Genomic DNA, 21,472 nt, shown 5'->3' on the forward strand with positions numbered 1-21,472 from the left:
ATGAGAAGCCTCTGAAATTTATGTCTTTGCAAAGCAACTGACATAAAGCCACTAATATAATTTAGGTGATGGTTACATACGTTTTGCTCTGCTGAAGTATGAGTTACCATTTAACTGACCTAAGGGTTAGATCTACCCTTTACATCCCTGAAAAAAACCTAACCAACCCCCCAAAACAATTTAGATATCTAAGTTTTATCTTAGCCCTTGAACTGCAAGACTGGAATTGGTATGTAAGGGATGACTTCCCTGACAGCACTTAGGTGACAGCTTGGTTTCAAAACGAAGTTTCTTTGTGCAAGTCCCCCGAAAGGTGCAATCCCATAGAAACAAACATTAAAGGCTCAAAGTTTTTCACAAAACACAGCGCTATCCAAAAGAGATGTGCTGCCTTTCCAAATCATATCCTAGCGATAACAGCACAGCTCTGTAGCGCGGGATCCCACTTTCAGTGCTTTTTGCTGCTTCCTGAGATTCAGACTACAGCCCCGTTCATCCCCAAAGCCTGTTTCAGCCACCAGGTTATTCTGGATGAGGGACACACACACCACACTGCTTCATGGGTCAACGTCACGCTGCACCAGAGAGTGAAGGGATTTCATAGACAGCAGGGAAAACAACCTGAGTTCTGGTCCCGGCTCAGAAGACCATTTGTTTACTTTAAACAGCCTCATTAGAGGCAATAAAGCTTTGAAGTAAGAATCAAAATGAAGCAGAGCTTTATATTCAGCAAATTCGTGGTGAAGCTTATAATCTGAAACAAGTCACCAAGCACAGTTCTTCACCCTGCTCATCATATTGTTATTGCAACCCTATCTTCTCCTTCGTTCACATCTTCAGACTTTAACCCCCCTCAGGGTAGTGATTATTTGCATAAATGTTTAACAATTTAGTTGGGTACTACCGCAGTATAAATATTTACTATTACTGATGACTAAACAGTCCCTGAACTGTTTAGTCCCTGAACGCCAAGAACTGTTTGGGGCACTGCTTCTGAGGCCAAACCAATGCGCAAAATTGTTGAAAGGGAATAAATATCAGTTAATGAGCGCATTAATAGAGTTGGAGGTAAGGGAAGAAAGACAGACCAAAAAGATTTGAATTTGTTTAGGAGGAAGATGGCTACAAATATAAATCAATAACTGTATGAAGTCATAAAGAATAAGTAAAGAGTTTCAAACCTATGAAATAGACCCAAATGTATATAAAATCTAGTCTTTTTGTTGGGAAAATGATTGTAAGTGGATGGCATACTTTATCTTATCCATCTGTCAAAATTATAGACTCTTGATGGCTTCCTTCCTTGGAAAGAAACAAACAAAACTATAAAACACACTGAAGTTCCCACTCAAGTTCTAGCCATCTTCTACAAATCTCAAAGATTTTTGGACATGTCCTGACCTTCGCACAAAAGTAAGACCATTAGGTCATTGATTCTAGACCAGCAAAGGTGCTAAATGAACAATCGCGCACACGCACTCACTAACCCTATGCTATCCTTTTTTTAACGTTCTTACTGTGCCCTCTTGGGGGTTTTTTCACCATCCTTCTGTCAAGAAAAGGAAAGATCTCAGCTGCCAACTGCTAAGTCTAAGATTTCACTACCCACAGGAACACTTGACAGCTCATAAAACAAGATAAGTTCACCCCTGCCCTCTCAAAAAGGACATTGCTTTGTTTAAACAACTGCTTAATTTTTATTTTGAAATGTTTCATACCTTATTTTTCCTGTTCTTCAGTTTCACAAAGCTCAGCGTGCATTAAAAATGCTTCGAGTCCCTGCGCTCATAAACAGTATTCATATACTCAATGCTGGAAAAGGCTCCATTAAGAATTTTCATTGCCTAAGACTATGCTATCAAAGAAATACATTTACCCTTTCGTTTGCAGAGTATTTAGCATGACTGGGTGTTAATTCTAATCAGAGCATATCATAATGTAAATAGTAAAATTAACTTTAATAGATTTGGGAGGAACAACAGGACTACGTGGAGGTCAGGAATAGGATTCTACCAAATTTCCAAAGTTTAGAGATGACAGACCCCCAGTGATTTTCAAATCTCATGAGCAAACTTAAGAGTGACCCACATAAATTTTGGGAATCTCAGGAGGTCTGCCTGAGAAGACTTTCCAAACAGACCCTGTCAAAACCCCACCTAAAGCACAGGGAGGGGTCACTGAACTTCATAAGACGATAATGCATTCTTGTTTCTTTGGTATTTCTGTGGCTCCATAAGGAAAAGAGCTCAATTTCTTCCCGGCACGTCCCCCACTGCCTCCCAGGTTCCTGAGCATCCCCTGTCTGCCAGCTACCTTCCTACAGCCATTGACGATGACATGGGGCCAGGGAAGAAAAGCTGCTAGGGAATTCCCTCTGCTGGAGATGTGGCTCTCCCTGGACTCATGGGAAGAAGAGGAGAATGCTCCAGGCTCTTCTGTCAAGCCTGAGAGCCCAAGTTCAGCAGCTATAAATAGAAGTTCCCTAGTGCAGCTCAGTTGCTAAGAGCTATCATTGCAAAGAGAGAAGCACATTTTTTTTTAATCTGAAAGCCTACCAAACAGCATTTAAATACTAATAATGCCAAAGCAATGCTCCCCAGTTCAAAAATTCTTGCTTAAGAAATTACAGCACTTAAGTTTGAATGTCTAAATTAGACTTCACCTAAAAAGACTGGTGAATGGGGGAATTACCTCCTTTATTTTCTTTAGGGTTTTAACTAATGTCTATTTTAACTCTGACTTACAAAATTTATTCAAACTCATCTGCAATGTAATTTCTCTGAAGATGCGTTTGAAAATTAAACTATGCACCATAGATCAGAGTAATCAACCTGAGGCCATCGTGGCTCTAAGGTTGTAGTCCCTCAAGGAAACGGCTACAAAAACTCCTCTACCAATTCCACACAGAGTCTGTAACAAAAAAGGAACTCTTGAGACTGAAGTCAAAGTTTACTATTATGGAGATAAAGCACCACATCCTGAACTACTTTCCAAAAAAAGGACTAACTAATTACCAGTTACATTATCAAATTCTTTGCATCATACCCAATTTGGACAGAAAGCACTTTTAAGGTCCAAGAGGTAACAGACGGACCCCCAATGGTCACATGCTGGCAACGCCCCTGATCTTGTACATCTGGGCTTTTTGGTAAACTGAAAATCCCTGTAAAACAATCTGATTCCTTTATGCTGTTGGACTTGAGTAGAGCAAAACTGAAGTTGGTTGAAATACCAACTATTGCTTCAACCTGAAATATTTCAGTTCTCAGACCGATAGCTTGGATACTACTGCTATATGCAATGCATTTCATTGCATCTCCTTTTCTGCATTCAGCTGTGTGCAACCCAAATGACTGAAAGCTTCTTCCTGATCTAAGTCTCAACATTTACACATTTTACATGCTAAAAGCTCATTTTTGATGAATAAGAGCCTTTATCTGAACTGAACAGGAAAATAAAGTGAAGTGTCATAGAAATGCAAATTTTATGGGCTTATGAATCACAAAAGCTTTGTACATCTGACAAATCGAGGCACTTATGAAAAACAATGCTTACCAGTGTTGTAGGCAGTAGGCATGGCCGAATACACCAGTCCCTGTGGAGGCAAGCTTGGAGTTGTCACAGACACCACAGGGGTAGCAAGAGGCTGTGTAGACTGAGAGCTACTTATCCTTTGGGTATTCTATAAGTGATTAAAAATAACAACGTCTTGTGATATCAGTTAGAACAATGGAAGATTATGTGTTATTATAAAAATAATATTCAATTAAATACGTGTTTCTTTGCCTTATCTCTATTTATTTATGTGTATATTATACACATATCCTTTTTGTCTGGATGGATTTTCTTCTACAAAACATTTCAAATGCTAAACCAAATTGATCTTGGCAAACTGAAATGAAAAATGAATCAATGTTCACTGGTCCCCCTCCCCTGCATACAGATTTCAACAGTGTCAATTTGAGTTGCAGCACAACCCTACAATTTTCAGAAGTTCTTAAGTGATTTAAAAGTTTTAAGTCTCATTTTTAAAGGGGATTTCAGGCACATGGTGAGATGCAGTTCTATTAGAAAAGAGAGATTCCCATTTTCTAGTTCCTTATCTGATTTTCAAACTTTTAGCTGCCAGCTTTGGCACAGTGCTAACAGCACCTGTACTAAAAGAAAAACAGAGATCTTTTAAATTTTTGTGTTGTGTGATGAGATAATCCTGCAGTTCCCATGGTTCCTGAGAAACTGAAAATACTTATTATAATGCAGAAATGTTTCAAAGCACATGACATCTCAGCTCACACAGAGCAACTGTGCTTTTTGACAGGAAAAACAGCTAAACTGCATTGTCTCAGATGATCTCTTCTGTCTAACTGTAGGCGTGAACTGGCTTTTTAATAACAGTCTTTATATGCCATATACTGGAATGAACATCTGTAGCAAACATATCACTCAAATTAAGCCCTTCAACAAAATTTGCTGTTTAGAAAATTGCATATTAAAGGTTTTACTTAAATATTGTGGTGAATACCACCAGACAGTGAAGCTACTCTGCCTCAAACTGCACTGTTATTCAAGAAGGCAACTTGAAATCTTTTTTCAAAATAGGCAGTTCAACACTATTTAGCCTTGCCAGATGGTGACAAGAGCAGGCAACACTGCATTTTTATTTTTAAACAAGACATGCTTACAGTTTTACCCACAGATCTCTTAACTTCACTTTCCCTGTATTCTGTATTTCTGCATTCTCAAAGAAACATTTGAGATTAAGGGAGCTAAATTTCAAACTATTTTAAATGTTTTTTTTAAAGGCAACTTTCCCTCTATCTCTGAAAAAAATGTTTGCTGTAATAGCAGCTTTTCAGCTCTTTGTGAGAATTTAATTTCCTAACTTTAAATGAATGAGGGACCCTTATTACTTTTTCTCACGTAGGACAGACACACAAATATTTCAGTATCTGCAGTACTTTATTTTCACTCCACTCTGATCTTGAAAGAGTGAGCAATATTAAAAATGCATGTTTCCCTTTATGATAATAATGGAATGAGCAGGTACAGAAAGATGGCTCTATTCAATTTAAGCTAAAACTTGTGAAGATGAATTCAGGGCTATCAATCCTGGACTTGTATCTTTTCAGGTTAAAAAAAAAAAAGGAAAGAAAAAAAGAAAAGAAAAAGAAAGTATACCACAGCCACCATGTTAAAATTGGCTACAATCCTCCATCAGCTACAATCTTATGATCACCATTTTATCTGCATGCTGTGGGAAGCTCACCTTTGAGTCTCAGAAATAAGAGTCTGGAGACTATCTTAGTGTTTTTTCAGCAGAGAGGTACCTACTCTGCTGCACAGTTCCCAGATTTCAAAAGTCCTACAGTCAAAGAGAAATTCCCACTGATTTTCTATATAATTTATCCTTTTAAATCACTCATGTACTTCTGAAAATGTCCGCTAAGCCAAGTTTATTTGACATAAAGATATGTTATTGAAGCAGATTTTTGTGTCTGTCAGAAATTGACCTTTTTCCAAAGGTTTCTTGGATGGCAGCCTATAAAGTTGGGATTAGTGTATAATGGAAAAGTTAGAGGAGCATACTGGGAAACAATCCAGACCAAAGGATTTCCCCATGGGACTTTTTTTTTTTTTTGAGTGGCTAATAAAGCTGGTTTTCTGACGTGATTTATTTCTGAATGCAGCTCCGAAACACTCAGCCATACAAAGCCACTGAGAAATATTCCGATGCGCCTAACATTTACTGTACCTGGAGATTCAGTCAATCAGAAAGATTCAAGACACCTTGCACAGTTCTTTTTTAACTTGTGCAAACGATAGCAGTAAGAGGAAGAATCTGATCCTCGCTACGCTGCTCTGCTATCTCTGCTTTACATATTCTAAGTATTTTTAGTTCCAGCCAGACAGAATTAATGTTCACAGACATGATTTGGAACTGTTTCCTAGCGTTAATTAGCATGATAAGGGAGGTAACATTACAGGTGTACTTCACACTTCTTTGCTATGTTTAGGAGTTTTTGCTGGAGGCAGATACTTACTACTTTCCCTCCTCGTGCGCCTGGTTTCCTAACAGACGAGCCCATCTCTACCACCACTAGAGGGCCCACTCTACATATAGCATCCATAAATCAAACACTCTGTTAAGTCACACCATTTCACACTGCAAAGAGCACAGCAGTTCTAGCAGTTAGGAATACCTCAACTCAAATGATTTTACATCATTCCCGTTACTGAGATGCATGCAATGATATTTTTATTAATTTTTTTTTAATGTTGACTTAAAAGTTTTACTTCTTGTACTGAAAGCCAGACACCTCAATAAAGGCGAGAAAAATATGCATGATACAGCTGTTTATCTCTGCTCAATTAGCAAGACATTCCAATAAAATTATAAAAAACTTAAATACTGGCTTTTAAAATCAATTCCCCGTATTTACTTTTGTAAATGTATTGCTCACGTTTAAGGTTAAAAGAAAAAAAAAGTCAAACAACAGCATGCATTCATTAAGAAATTTATCTAAATCACTACATTTCCCATGCTTTCATGCAACTAGAGCCTCGTATTAGCAACAGGTCCATGTTCAAAAACAAGTCAAGGTATAGGATTTGCAGAATTCTCTGCGTGGCTTTACAATCACCCTCTGATGCAGCACCTTCTGCATGAGTCGGGCTACAGCAGCTAAACAATTTTCAAACTGCTCTAAAAATAAGTTATGAATTATTTTAGCCTTATGTTATTTTCCAGATAGAATGCCAAATGTTAAAACCTTTTGAAAAAAATAGAAAAACACAAATCCCAAGAGTTTCCTGTCAAAACCAGAATATCTTTCCACTGGAAAAAGGTAGAATTACTCTTTTGCAATTCTCTGTTTCTTTTGGTAAACAGGGAACACCCCTGTGGTTTGATAATCTCACGCAGGATGAAATAATACTAAACTCTAAAAAGGTGACCTCACCAGCAATGATGTAATCTCCACGAATGTAAGCGAAGTAATACAGGGCTTGTGTTACAATCCGAAGGACTCCATGAGTGAAGCCACTTTCTAAAAATATTTCAATAATTTAGGGGTCTACAACTGGTTATTTATATTTTATTAAAACTCAGTAAGTATCCTATTCACATGGACAGTTACTCTGTAAGGCTCTTTTCCAATGTTCCCTCCAGGAAAAATAAAAACTTTTTTTAGAAAAAATAGAAGTTTACAAATAGAAAATGCTAGACTTTGGATGTGTTGTCAACTTGAATCGATGGGGTTTTGGTTTTGATAAAATAAACATATTTTTGTCTGCTACCAAGGGAACACTGGAATTACTTAAAATACGTAATGAAACTACAGTTTAAAAACTGTAGTAAAAGAAGTTTTCAGCATCTTGCTCTCTCTCATCAAACATGAGCCCAAACTCACCAACTCCAATTCATCCTCCTCCGACTGTACTCGGCAAACAAGAGGGATAACACAGTTACTAAGAATAGCATTGTTTTCAAAAATGAAAGAAAAAGTCATGTTTGTGCTTCAGGATTTCTATGTATTTTCATCAGTAATGTGAATTTGCCACCTGATTCTGTAAATAACACTATTAGCAAGTATAATACTTCATGTATCAATTTGTATCAATTAATAAAAAATACTGCATTGAAAAAACACACCATGGCAAAATTAATGCAGAAAGAGCCAGTAAAAACAAGGACACAGCTACACACTGACATCATATGGAGATACTGAACACATCAGTTTCTGGCTGAACTTACCCAATAAACATTCAACTCAGTAACAAAATATTTTTCACATATAATCATTATGCCATCCAGGCATCTCTACTCTGAAATCTCTTTTCAATTTCCTCAAGACAGACAAAAAACAAATTGTATGTCATTCTTGAGAATGAAACAATAAATATGTACTGTATACTACTAATATTGCAACTACTGTATTACAAAAATCTTCTTTATGCATCTATTTCTAATAAATTTTAAAGCATAATTTTCACTTTACAAATCAATCAGTATATTTCCTTTATCTTCTATACTTTCACATATTCCTAAAGAACCTAAAATTTTAATAAGTGTTAGTCCAAACCTTATTATATCTTCTGTTGCTCGGACTGATTTTGTATTATTTAACATTAATGCCAGTAATAAACATAACCACTTGTGGTATCTTGAAAACAAAGAATTGCACAGAGCGTGCTTATATTGTTTATATCCTGCTCCTTTTGGTTATGGTTCATCCTTCCATACACAGAAAAAAAAAGGAAATGAGCACAGAGATGCTCAGAATTTCTACGTGACAGTGAAAGACCAGGACCAAAGGATTTGGCCAACAAAATTAAAGGAAGAATTGAGTAACTCTTCCTGATAGACCTGTTCTGGCCTCTGCGCTGTGGTTGCCTCATGCCTGACACGAACCTCGTGTGCTATGCTAAACCTAGGCTGAACAAACATTACTACCAACATGCCAAACTGCACAGTAGTATTGAAAAGTAAACAAATATTTAGTCTCAGGGACTGAGACTGATCCTCGTTACTCTTTTATGTCTTCATTGAAGGCATGACATCCAACAGAGGACACGAGAGGTTACATTCCAGCACACTATGCCAAACAAGGCATTCCTCTCAGACCATAATTTCCACTAAGCCACGTTTCACAGCCTACAAACATTGCAACCTAGGAAAGCGAGATACAAGTGTGTTTTGGGTCATGTTAATACTGTTCACGTTACCAGTAAGATCAACCATTCCTGCATAGAATAATGCATAATCCTTTTAAAAACCCATCTCCTCAACCCAACAGGCTTCTCAGTACAAACAAGTGAAAGAGATAACAAATCAAAACAACATAGCTCAAATCTACGTCTCTAGGATTGCACTCTAACCACATTTAGGTCAAATGACTATTTTACACTTAAGAAAAAAAAATCTTAAAATGTACTTTCTCCAAGGTAGGCATTTATTTCTAACTTAGATTTTTATTAGTAAAATTTCTGAATACAAAGGCATTTCTATTACTATAACGTATAGTATTTGAGATAGTTTGTCCTTGTATGTGGGAACAGAACATTTCATTTTTACCCTAAACCTAAAGCCAGCTATAGAATAAACGTTTTAACTTACCAATGGTGGCATCATACCCTTGCTGGAGGGTGGGATGACAACACGGAGGTCTGGTTTGCGATTGTTCATTCCAAGATTACCTCCTCCAGGCGGAGGCGGAGACTTCGTAGGCATGACTTTGCCTAAGCCATTCCCACCACCAGTAGTTCCAAGTAGACTTGGTGAAGCTCGAGAGTTCACAAAACCGTTTCCTGAAACAGAAAAAACAAATGCACCTTAAGACTGAAGAGAAGTAGTAACGCAAAATTATAGTGCAGATGTACAAACAACGTATCACTTTCATAAAATTTTCAATAGCAAACTTTTCACAATAGGAGCAGCATAGAATAACCAAACAAACAAGAAACACTTTCACCAGAAGATCAGTATGGTAGCATAGGTAAGTATAGTACAGTAAGGCAGTATCACATCAAGGGCATATTGTGGCAGATTAAATGGTCCGAAGGGCATATTGTCAAAGAATCTTCTAAGATCTTCTACTTTTTTTTATTTTGCCCTTCAAAGTTCTTCTGGGTGGAGCTGGCAAAAAAATGTGCAGCCTATTTCACCCCCCGACGTGAATTCTAGTGCATTGCTGCCTGTGTGAATAACAACCAGCCCCTAAAGCCTCCACTTCTAAAAAGGCTTCTTCAAGCATCTGCAAGATTCCAGGATCTATCCTCTAAAAACATTAATTTCAGTCTCAAAAATATATGCTGTCTGGTTATTATATTTAGCAAGGAAGAGGAGAACAAATCCGTTTTCTTAACATTCATTCCAAGCTCTGGGCACAGACATACATCTCAGCTACGTCCATCAATTTATTTTACACAGGTCTTTCTCTCTCTTACTCCTGATACTCATCAAGGGAGAATTAGACAAGCCAAAGCCTCCAGGTGCTCACTGTGAGCACTGAGATCTCCAAAGCATACTATGCTCAAGATACAGGCCTTAGATCACACTCAAAATAGGTCCAAAAAAAGTAATGGCACACTAAAGCGGTTTTGTGCATTAGTATCCTGTTTTCCTGTAGCAAGTCACAGAGGCACCTGTCATGTTAATTAAAACATACTTTCAGAAAATCTTTTCGAAAGCTACATTCCAAAAATTTTATCATATTTACAGCAACAATTCCCAAAATACACACACCTTATTCAGCTGCAAATTAAAAAGTTGTAAATGAGGGAATTTTACAAGGCGGAGAGGCAAACTCTATGGTTCACACTACAGAACTTGTGCATATGTGTGTATAAATAAGTACGATTTATAATGAGACTATGTTTAGACTAACATTCCAGTTCTGAAAGTGGCCTTTATAGTCATAACTCAGGGGCAAGCCTATTACACAAAGTTTGCTCTGTGTGAAATTCTCATCTAATAGCCTGTAGCGCCATACTGGCATGAATTTTGTACCATTATTCTAATTTGAATAGGCCCCTGTGCCCAATCCAATTTTATTACATTAAGTACATGTTAATTTAAAGGCAATTAAAATAAGAAAGTTGTCAGTGTCACATTCTACTATCTCTAGCAAAATTTCTAATGCCTTTGAAAGCTCATCAAGAATGAGGAGCAATAAAATGTATCAGTAGGACAGTACAACACTTGATAAAGGTGACTGGTACTGACAAGGTACTTGGCTACCAAATGCTGAGAACCTGCAAACTCGCTAGGATGTTAATGAGGACCCTTCCTCTATTAGCGCTGACCCTCATTACATGGTGGGGGAGCTGCCAACTGCCAGTGCCATCTTTTCCCTCCCCATCATAAATGGAACCCTGTGTCTTCATTTAATTTCTGTTTTATAAAGGTCTTTTAGAATATCCTCAGATCACAAAGTACAGACTTCGTTGTAAGTCTTAACGTCAATCTTTTGGTTTTTTCCATAGTTAAATTCTTAAAACAACAAATGAAACTATAGCTAAATATTTTTAAAGAAAAAACAACTGAACGTGGGTGGAACTTGCTAATCTGAAAGTAGCAACCACAGTACCCTCATTCACATATGGATGAGCAGTAAATTCACAAGTTTAAGGTCAGCACTGCGAGTTCTGGCTTTGTTTGTGAATTTCCTACTCTGCCAAAACCTGACCATACTTGGAGGATCTGATACATCCCTTGTTTTTTTCAAGGCTGAGGGAGGAGTTTTTTCCAATTTAGTATTTTCCCGAAGCCTTTCTATGAGAAGTATGGGAATGCTTTTTTTGTGAGAAGTCTACTGTTTTTCTCAAAGATCATGTGGGAAAGTCAGGACACAACGACAGCAGAGAGAACTAAAAGCTTTTGACATCAGCATTCTTCCTTCGGTGTTAGGGACCACTGCAAAAACGTATTTCTTTTTAACATTCTCTAGCAAGAAACAGCAGAATTAATTGGGATGCCTTGAGGTTGGTGGTTAAATTTCGTTAAAGGGGCTGGAAACATTGCTTGGAGTTGAGAATGCAGGCTAGAGCCGCGCAGACTCTTGCTTGTTTGGAGAAACCTGGTCACTTTTTGTCAATTGTTATTTGCTATGTTGGGATTTGCACGAGCTCCAGGAAAACACAAAACAAAAACAACAACAAAAAAAGGCTGAATCCACACAGACTTAGTTTATTTGTGAATTACTACTGCAGGTGTCCAGGTGGCTTTATTTGGTTAGGACATGAGAAGAAAGCAAAAACCGGTGTGTAAAATGAAACATGCAGAGAGAGTAATTACGACCTTAACGTTTTAAAACGGAGCTACAGCAAGGCTGCGCATGCATTAGCTACAAACAGCCTGTGCAGCATCAGATTACAAGACAAATCTCACACCGTGAATATCAGAGAGTATAAATTAAGTGAATCTGGGAACATATGTGAGGAAGTAACAATTACTTGAAAATAGCATAAGTTTGATGCAACTATATCCTAAAAAAATTGTCACAGAATATTTTTTAATCAAAATTACTAGTGCTTTTAAAGACCTTGTTATTAAAAAATATATAGTCTCTGCTTTAACAATAAATACATTTTATTACTCACTAGGCTGTCAACATTACCATATGTATAGAGTAATGCTGTGGTTTTTGAAACTTCAGAACAATAACACTTTTTATAAACAATGGACTTCTGTACAGTATTTTCATCTATCCTATGATGCCATTTCCTGCCCTCTGTTTTCAAGCGTTTTGGTAGCTCATGTGTTAAATCTGGATAGTGTCTTGCTTCCACACCCAATACAGTCATTTCCTGTAGCCCTTATTACAAGGCTCTGCCAGCCCTTCAGAAACATTTCATGCTCTTAATGGTGCTGTCAAAAACAACAAACTTCTTGCCATTGCCTTCTCTGCACAGTATCATTCAGCAGCAGTGCAGGCAGAGTCAAAGCATTTGCTCTGTCAAAAGGCTGAGCATTTTTTTTTTTTTTTAGAACAAAATGAGTGTTTAGAAAAAGTGTTAAGGATGAGAAAAACAAAAATGTCATAGATGTGCAATACTAGGAGCGTTAATCTGACAAAACAGCGGCCCTTTGATAGATATTCTGTGCTTGCTCTTTGCAACAAACACTGAGGTACCTGTATCTATTACTCATATGCTAGGGCTGCAAAAAGACTGTACAATATTCATTTTTTATATGAAATTTGAAGTATTTTTTTGCTATTAAAGATCTAATAAGAAAATCAAATTACAAGTAAAGACTGAAAGGACAACTAAAAGCACAGTATTTCTTAGAGTAAGGTCATGAGCCAGAAACAGATAATGATTACAGGATGATGCAACTGCATGGCAGGTTGCCAAACTGAAGCTTTAATAACCCCATAAATTCCACTTACTATTTTGTATAATACAGAAGTTGTCTCTACCCCACTCACTATAGATCTTCCTCAAATACAATTACTTTAATGTTTAAAAACACTAACAAATTGAAAAATGGAAACAGGATATAAAATCCTATGTAAGTGTAAATTAAAACTACCGGTTTTACTTCCATCACAACAGTTTTATTTAACTGTAATTTTAAGACAGACTACAAAAGCATTTTCAAAATACATATTTGACAAACAGAGATCAATGCAGATGATAAAAGCCCTCGATTATGGGAGTAATTTTAAACAAAGGTGAAAATTATAGTTTAATGAGATTCTATCGTAAAAAGCATTGCCAATGCCTATTAGCCCATTTCTTGTTTGGTCAAATACTTGATTTAAGCTTGAAATAGCTTCTTTTCTGAAAATACATACTAAAACCCGCCCATTTTAACAACTGTATACTAATGCCTTCAGAAACCTAATCCTGCTGAATCTCATTTATTATCCTGCAGTCCAAGATGTAGCATTCAATTATATCAGTCAGACTCATATTTCACTATATAAATCACATCACCTGAAAAAATGAACACACAGGGATGGAAAGTACTCCATGTTCTTATTACAACTCTAGGAATATATTAGTGTCATTGATGCCATTTATCTTTTTTTGTGCTTCAACTTTGGAGAAACTGAATTGTGCACAGTTTTGGAAAATAATCATGGGCAACCAAATAAGCAATACAAGATTAAGCAACATGAGAACTGTAGTACATAAATATTTATCCATCCAATAACTTCACATAACCTGACAAAAGTTACATTATTTAGAAATTTCAAAGTAAATTGAAAATGGTATTTAGCAAGAAGACATCATTACAGTACATGCACAGAATACGAAATAAAGTCTATTTAAGAAAAATATTTACATGTAGGACCTTGCAAAAAAAGGACTACAAGTAAATATGACAACAGCATTTCTATGTGCCTTAACTGCTATAGCTGCATTTTGGGGGGAATGATAGCTCTAAATGGAAATTAAATAACCTGCAGTTTGTACCATTTTCAGCTCTGCAGAACAGAAATCACTGCTGATTCTAGCATCACTTCAGAAAGCCTACTTTCTCCACTAGTTTTGGAAACACTTTATTATAACTTCTCTAAGTAGTAGAAATACATGCATTTTCATTGACCTTTAAACATCGATATTTTGGATAATGCTATGATTAAAATTAAAGTGTACCTTTGACAACAGTGCAAGATTTTGAAATCGGATAACCATGAAAGATTTATACTTTTAAAGGCAGTATTTTAGATATCAAAACAAAACGAAATACACACAACTTTGAAACTCAAGGGAACACTTACTTACGTTAAGAAACTAAATAAAAAAGGACTCATTTTCCAGGTTGCTGGAAATTTTTTTGCCTGGAGCTATATGCAAGGATGAGACATAATTTTCAAGAATATTTAGAATTTAAGTAGACCTTCTACAGGATTAGGATTATTATTCAGAACATAGCAGCAAATTTAAAATGAAAACATACTGCATTTATTTTTAAACGTTATTCAACTGCATGAGAAAAATTAGCACTGGCAATTAGATGCCTTTTAGGTCATTTGTCAGCTAAACTGTTTGCAGTTAATGAAATCGGACTTTTACTTGCTGAACTTGTTGCTTTCTATACGTTGTAGGCACAGCCAGTGTAAAGAAGGGAGAACAGAATTGATATATTAACAGTAATCAGAACTTCTGAGGGCATGTGCTGCAATATCAGGCCAAGCTGACATTATCTAAACATTGAGACTTCACACAAACAGATATGCTGCAGTACTTTCATCCAGCTGGTAGATCAATAGTTTGTTATGCATATGGCAAATTCCAGCCAGAGTTGTCTTGTATCTTCTCGTAAACCAGAAATTTTGGCAAGATAATGAACACACATAACAGTATATGAGATTTCAACAAAAATTTAAGAGTACTTCATGGGCTGTAATGACCTCATGTGGACCTACAGCTTCCAAGAGGTCTTGCTTTTTTTTTAAAAAAAAAAAAATATATATATATATATTTTTTTTTCCATGCCAATTTCAGCCAGTTGTTTCCTGTGAGCTGATCTAATCAGATCATGATGGATGGATCAAACTTTGTTATGTGCTGACAACTGGGTCTGTGTCTATCAAAGGGAGAAGGGTTCAGCTTGCACTCTGCCAACCAGCTGGTCTGTAGTCCACTTTCAGTAGTCCTTTTTTCTCAAGAAGAACTTGGAAGCTGTAGGCTGGAAATGTAAACAGACTGCTCTCAGACTTCTCAGACTTCTCTTCAACTTCTTCCTTACAGAAGGGTGAAACACTGACTGTTGTATTTACCTGGGTAACCGTGAAGATGACAGTAAGGCGGAATGATACGCCAACACTATTGAGATTACAGAGCAAGAACCTTTGTCCACTGCATTTAGCATCACTCGAACATATATCCTTAAATCAAACCCCTTGCATTACAAGCTAGGAAGCAGAAGCTCCATCTTGTGTAAGTTATCTGTGGCAGATACTAACCTGTCCCACCAAAGTATAGCAGGTTAGAAGTACCACTAGTAACCCATAATCATAAGTAGGAACACGCTCAAGGATTACAGCTGCTTTCCTACAACAATGGTGCTAGGCTGTTTATCCGATGCAGATGATACAGACTGGTGAGTTGGGGGAGTGCGAGGGGGAAGGCAGGGGCAGCACAGGAAGAAGAAAGTCTGTTGCTTAAGCGAGAGCCTGATAGCATCACTCCACTTTCAAGCAAAATTCCTGCAAGAGGTAGGTTTTTCAGAGTTAGTGGGACACTTCTCATTGGGCCAAGTTAGTAAGCAAAATAACATGAACAGAAAGATACATACAGAAAGTTTTTTTTTATTTTTGAAGCCCTCTGGTGACCTATTTTAAGAACTGTAGCACATTAGGCACATGACTTAGAAGACTTGTGAAAGGCCATGCTGAAAGATTCTTTTATCTTCTGACATGGAAAAAAAGCTCACCCAATCAGACAAGCCCTCAAGATAAAGCCAACCATTCCTGGGGATGGTCTTTTACAGACCCTATCTCAATCCCTTACCAGCAATGTACAAAGCAGCTTATAGTTGAATGCAAACTATCAATTGCATCTCTGCATAATCCTTCCCGAGTTCAGGAAACCACAATAAAAGATCACAGATCCTCTAGATCCAGTGCTTGTATGTTCTTAATAAAGCTCCAACAGCTCCCTAGACACAGCTGTTCAAAGAGTTATATCCTTCAGCTCCATTCCAAAGAAATTAAATATTCCTAAAGTTACTTCGCATTCTCAGAATCTGAAGATTAGCGATGACATTAGAGAGGACATGACTCTGGAACGAAGAGGAGAAATTCAGTACTCAAGAAGACTAGGTCTTTCTTATCTATTCTCATTGATGGTAAAATTATAAGAGGAAAGATAATTTCCCAGAAGATAAGCTGGCTCCATAAACTGCATTATTGACTGGAATGGCTACTTTACTAAGATAGATATAGACAGATAATACTGTGTCCTTGCAAGATCATAAGGACCTTCCAGTTGCAACAGCTCCTTTAAAATCACCTAGGATGAGAAGAACTTAGGGAACTCACCACAGTCCAAAGGTATCAGGGTTTACGGTTTTCATGCAGCCTTGGCAAGGAATGCCATAATCCTAATTTACAGGCCAAGTCTTTTGCATGATTCTAGTTCTATACCATAAATGAAAGGTGTAGAAGAGGAAGTAGAAATTGGAAAACAGTGGTACACCTTTTAAGCCTTTCTAATTCACCGAGTCCCTGAGGATGGGACAATTTCACTGACAGGGCCCTTCACTGGAAACCTCTGGGAAACTCCAGGTGTAGTACCAAATGACCTCCTCACAACACGCTTGAAGGTGACTGGTTCATCAAGTGTCCTTTCCATTCAAAGTCACAGAAGCTCTCCCTCGTTCTTGGGTATTCTGAGCAAGTGAAGCCATACTTCAGCTAACTACAGCCTTTTGAAAGAAGTAACATAGACATATAGCTTGTCTTCAAAGCCTGAAGAGGTTGATAACAAATAGCAAATGGTACACATCCTGGGGAGGTGAGATTCCTGAAGCATATTAGATGGCAATCACAAATTAAGCAGGGTCTAACCCTGACCATGGGCAAGAGCATGAGGAGAATTCTAGCTCCAAAACATCTAATTTAATTAACAGAAAAAGTGGACTACCTCAAGAGCAAAGGCAGTAAGTTATAATGCAAGACATTTTCTCCTTTCAAAACTGATATACTGGCCAAATGAAAAACATTTGGTGGATGCTTTTACGTGACAGGTTAAACTTTGAAAAACATTATAAAATAAAAACAGTTTCAGAGTTATGACAGCTGCATGTGAAATAAGCTCTGAATTTTTACAAAACAATCACAAAGTTTTCCATTCTAGACATTAAAAGCTACCTACCAATCTTTGCCACAATGCTCAAATATTTTTACTCATTAGAAAGTTATTTTCAACAGAAAAATGTTAAGTTGGCAGATTGAGTATTAAAGCAAATCACATCAACTCCAATCAACTTACACATGATATATGAAAAACATGTGTACTAAATATGAGCCATTTTTTGCAGCATCTTTGTATTACATCCCAGCTATGCAAGACAACCTTACTCATTTTGTCCTTAGAGATACAGGCATATGTCTTTTCATTAAAAGGAAGCAAAATCTCAAATGCTCAAAACTTTATAATTGTAAGACTTGGGTTTTTCCTTTGTATAAAACAGAGTATCTGGGAATTACATATATTTATACCTCTAGATTGCAAGTACTCCATCTTTATCTTTGACACCTCTCCTACAAATTGAGAGCTGCAAAAGAAACACATGGCATTTCACAACTATATCCGCAGGAAAATTCACCACTCTTGAGAAGTTTAAAAGAAAAGAATGGGCGCTAAAAAAAGAAAGTAGATTTTGTTTAAGATAAATTCTATAATAAACGTGCCAGTAAGTGTTGTCTGCAGACGTTAACAACTTGATATATATGCTTCAGTGGCAGCAGCCAAGCTTGAATTGACAAATTTGCAGATTTACTCAGTATGGTTATGTATGGTTCCTTGGTATTGTTTGGTTGCAATTGAGAAGGCTACCACCATGCACCTGGTGTTATTTTAAAGAACTCCTGCTATATTCTAGCAGAAAGTGAAGCTCTGACAACTTGATGTATTCTGCGGCTTAGCATTCTGGTGTTAACTAGGTATGCGAGTTCTGCTAGAGGTACTACTTCTACATCTTCCACACTGTCCTTATTCAGCCACAATTGTTATTTGAATGCAAATCTTTCTAGAAATGAGTGGGTACGACCATCACATTTTGGGTATGATGTTCTGGAAAGCAAGAGATAAGAAATGCATTTTGACTTTTCATATAAGCTATTAATAAATTCAAGAAGCAGGAGAACATTTTACCTCATTAGACATGTTCAAACTGCTGTAACTGGATATTTTTATAGGTCAATATTCTATAGCACTCAAGAAATAATACATGAGCAAGTGCTATAAACAACTATTTTCTTTGCTTGTTAACAGAAGGAATCTTAAACCCGAGACTGCTGTTACTACCGCCTGATTTTGACAAGGCCTGAAACTGTCTGATAATAAACTTACATAATCTGAGTTTTGAAATACTACAGAAATCAATACATGACCTCCAGAGTTTCTAAAAACAGTCATCTGTTTTCTTCTTTTTCCCCCCTACTGAGGAAGGTTCTTCCATTTACAATTTTGCTTACCTAATGGAAGCCACACATTAATATTCAGCATCTTTGCTGCACACAACCAGAGCGGATATAGACTGGAGAGTCAAACCTGTGCTTTAAGGCTCCTAGTTATAGCATTTTTTATTCATAAACTCAATCAACTTTGACTTTATCTGCAGAACAGCTTTTTCCCTGTTGCCACATTATGTGAACAAATACCAAAAGGTCAGCAATTGTTTCTCTAATTCCTTGCTACAAACACATGCTGAGGAGAGTTAAGTGCCTTTCCAAAACTGTTCCTCAGTTACCAAAACATCTCAAGAGATGGAAAGAGTACGAAAGAGGTGGGTTGACAATGCCATTTTGTCTTTCTGTAATATGATAAAATTGAATGGGCTGCCTCCTCTCTATCAGAGTAATACATTTTGTTTAGAGGAGACAAAATATTATTTAAATGAAAAATTCTATCATATCTGCTTATCAAAGGCCAAAAAATATTGTGAATTTTTTTTGTAAGGTCTCTATTTTTTGAGTGAAATCCTGATCATCTTTCAAAATTAAGACAGCACCTAGATCATGTTTTCCAAGCTTTACTCCTTTCACTGTATAACTGCCAAAAAATAATTAGCAAGATATACATGGCAATACAAACTACATAGCCTGTATTTTCTTCATTTTGACTGGCACCATAAGCAGTATCACAAATTCAGGTCTTAAGAATACTGTGTTTGAGAACATAACTCAGTTGTCTTTAGCATAATGATTTAGTAAGTGCAGTGAATTTTATACAAATTAATAAATTTGGTGAGCATAATGTCTCTCTAGAGCATTGTAGTAACATTTGTAGAGAAACACAAACCCAAAAGCAGCAAGTTACTGAAAACAGTAACAGTAAAAATGCAAATATTACTAAAGTGAAACAGGCATGGCAGAAGTCAATTATCTGATAAGAGTTTACAAGACTCGATTAAGAGGCAACTAAAAACAAAAACCCCCCAAACATTACTACCTTTTTCTTCTATAAGCCCTTTCTGAAAAAAATTCAAAAATCACTTTTAAATGACTCTATGAACTATAAACACAACATTATTGTTCAACAAAGACCTGATACTGCACTTACCAACTGGACTGGTACCAGCTCCATTTGGCACTGCGAGGTCAGTTGTCCCCAGCATTCCACCTAATAATTGAAAAGACAGATGATTAAACTAAACAGTTTTCATTAAAATTATACCTCATTTTATATTTCAAAACTTTGTGCAGTAAAAAACAATTACAACACCATTAAAAGTTGTTTTGTTTTTTATTTTTAAATGAAAGCATAATGTGCAAAAAGCATTAAAAAGAGTGTAAAAGGAACATAAAAAGGAGGAGCCTAATAGCACTGAAACCCTACCTGCATTGCCAGTACTCGGTGGTCTCTGAGGGGCCCCAGGCGATACGTTCCGATGCAGCGTGGTCTGAGGCGGGGAGAGCATGGTTGTGTCCGTTAACGATGAACTGGCGGCCAGCGATGGGGATACAAGGGAACTCCCTGGGTTACTGTAGGTTAAAGTGTTGGGATTCGACACTGGAACTGTAACCGACATGGAGAAGTTCTGCGCAGGCAAGCCAGGCTGGAGGAAAGGAGGCAGAAACACACAGGACAGCAATATTAGTGTTAGCTATATTTACAGAAATAACACATTATAAAAATACACTTTACATTTTGCCAAGATTTACTCAGGTAAGAGTTAATTATGTTAGTTTTGAAACTCTGTTTCACTAGGTATACAATTATAAAACATCCATTTGTTGTACAGTCTCATTTTGTGAACTATTATACTTTATAAGCATACAATTTCAGAAAAATCACTTATAAACTTTTCAAATACTGAGACAGTTTGCACACAAAAGACTGAAAATATTCATATTAATTTGCTAACTCAGAAATATAAATTTATTGGTTAATTCAGATTACAAACTAAGCATATTTACAAATCAATGAACCATTGCATCTTCAAAACGTAAGCATAAACATGCACATTATAAAACATAGTTATAAGACAAAAAAAGGAAAAGTTAGTAATAACATTTTATTTTAATAACCTTGTCAAATTAAAATATTGCTACTATTCTCTAAAACTTCTTCAATAGCCTAAAAAAGTAAACATGTCTTTACAAATTCATTAGCTTCAGTTACTTGAATTTAACCATTTCAACTGTCATTATTTTGAGCTTTGTTTATACAAAACCCCAGTCGGATGACCACTACATTTTTCTTTTCTGCAAATTTCATTTTTTTTAATTAGAATTTTTAGACCATTATTGAAAAGGCCACTATTTTTCTGAAGTATATATGTTTGTTACTGAATCAAAAGCTTAGATGCCTGCCCATCTATGGTACTCATTTGGCTATGACTAACTTCTTTGGCCTTTGTCTCATTCCTATCCTTTGACAGTGGTGAGCTCTGAAACAAAAGGGACTATTTTCTTTCACAACATTCAGTTACTGCAAACAAAACCATGATAGGTGCAACTTAAGGTTAAAAATTTGGTAGAGTTTATTGACAAAATAAATGACAGTGTCCACATTAAAGTAATCCTAATAATAATTATTGATTTTTGGTACAGACATAAGCAAAAGTAGTGAAGTACAGTGACATAATATTAACAAATCATTTACAGTATCTAACCAATGGAAAGCTGTATTGATATTTGTCTTCATGGGAAAACTACTTCAAGAAACTGTTCAACATCTACCAAAAATAATCGTCATTTTTAAACAGCATGCTGTCAAGTAACTCAAACTAAACTTGAAATACCAGAAGTATGCTTAAAACAATACATAGAAGCTAGCAGTTGGGACA

The 21,472-nt window shown here is 36.5% G+C and overlaps 1 protein-coding gene across 11 annotated transcripts in view; it reads right to left on the reverse strand.

Moving 5' to 3' along the window:
• The window catches only part of MEF2A (myocyte enhancer factor 2A), a 97,644-nt gene that overhangs the window by 7,098 nt on the left and 69,074 nt on the right, over positions 1–21,472 (reverse strand). For 8 of the 11 annotated variants that reach the window (XM_064517905.1, XM_064517902.1, XM_026121674.2 and 5 more), the window contains 5 exons: positions 20,020–20,239; positions 19,744–19,803; positions 9,116–9,306; positions 7,410–7,433; positions 3,556–3,682 (listed from right to left, as the gene is read on the reverse strand). In XM_064517905.1, coding sequence (XP_064373975.1) covers positions 3,556–3,682; positions 7,410–7,433; positions 9,116–9,306; positions 19,744–19,803; positions 20,020–20,239 — 622 coding nt within the window. The remainder of the gene's footprint in view (positions 1–3,555; positions 3,683–7,409; positions 7,434–9,115; positions 9,307–19,743; positions 19,804–20,019; positions 20,240–21,472) is intronic. The other 3 variants (XM_064517907.1, XM_064517910.1, XM_064517911.1) reach the window with 1 other exon arrangement.

Source organism: Dromaius novaehollandiae, chromosome 10 (genome assembly GCF_036370855.1).
Source record: "Dromaius novaehollandiae isolate bDroNov1 chromosome 10, bDroNov1.hap1, whole genome shotgun sequence".
Lineage (NCBI taxonomy): Eukaryota > Metazoa > Chordata > Aves > Casuariiformes > Dromaiidae > Dromaius > Dromaius novaehollandiae.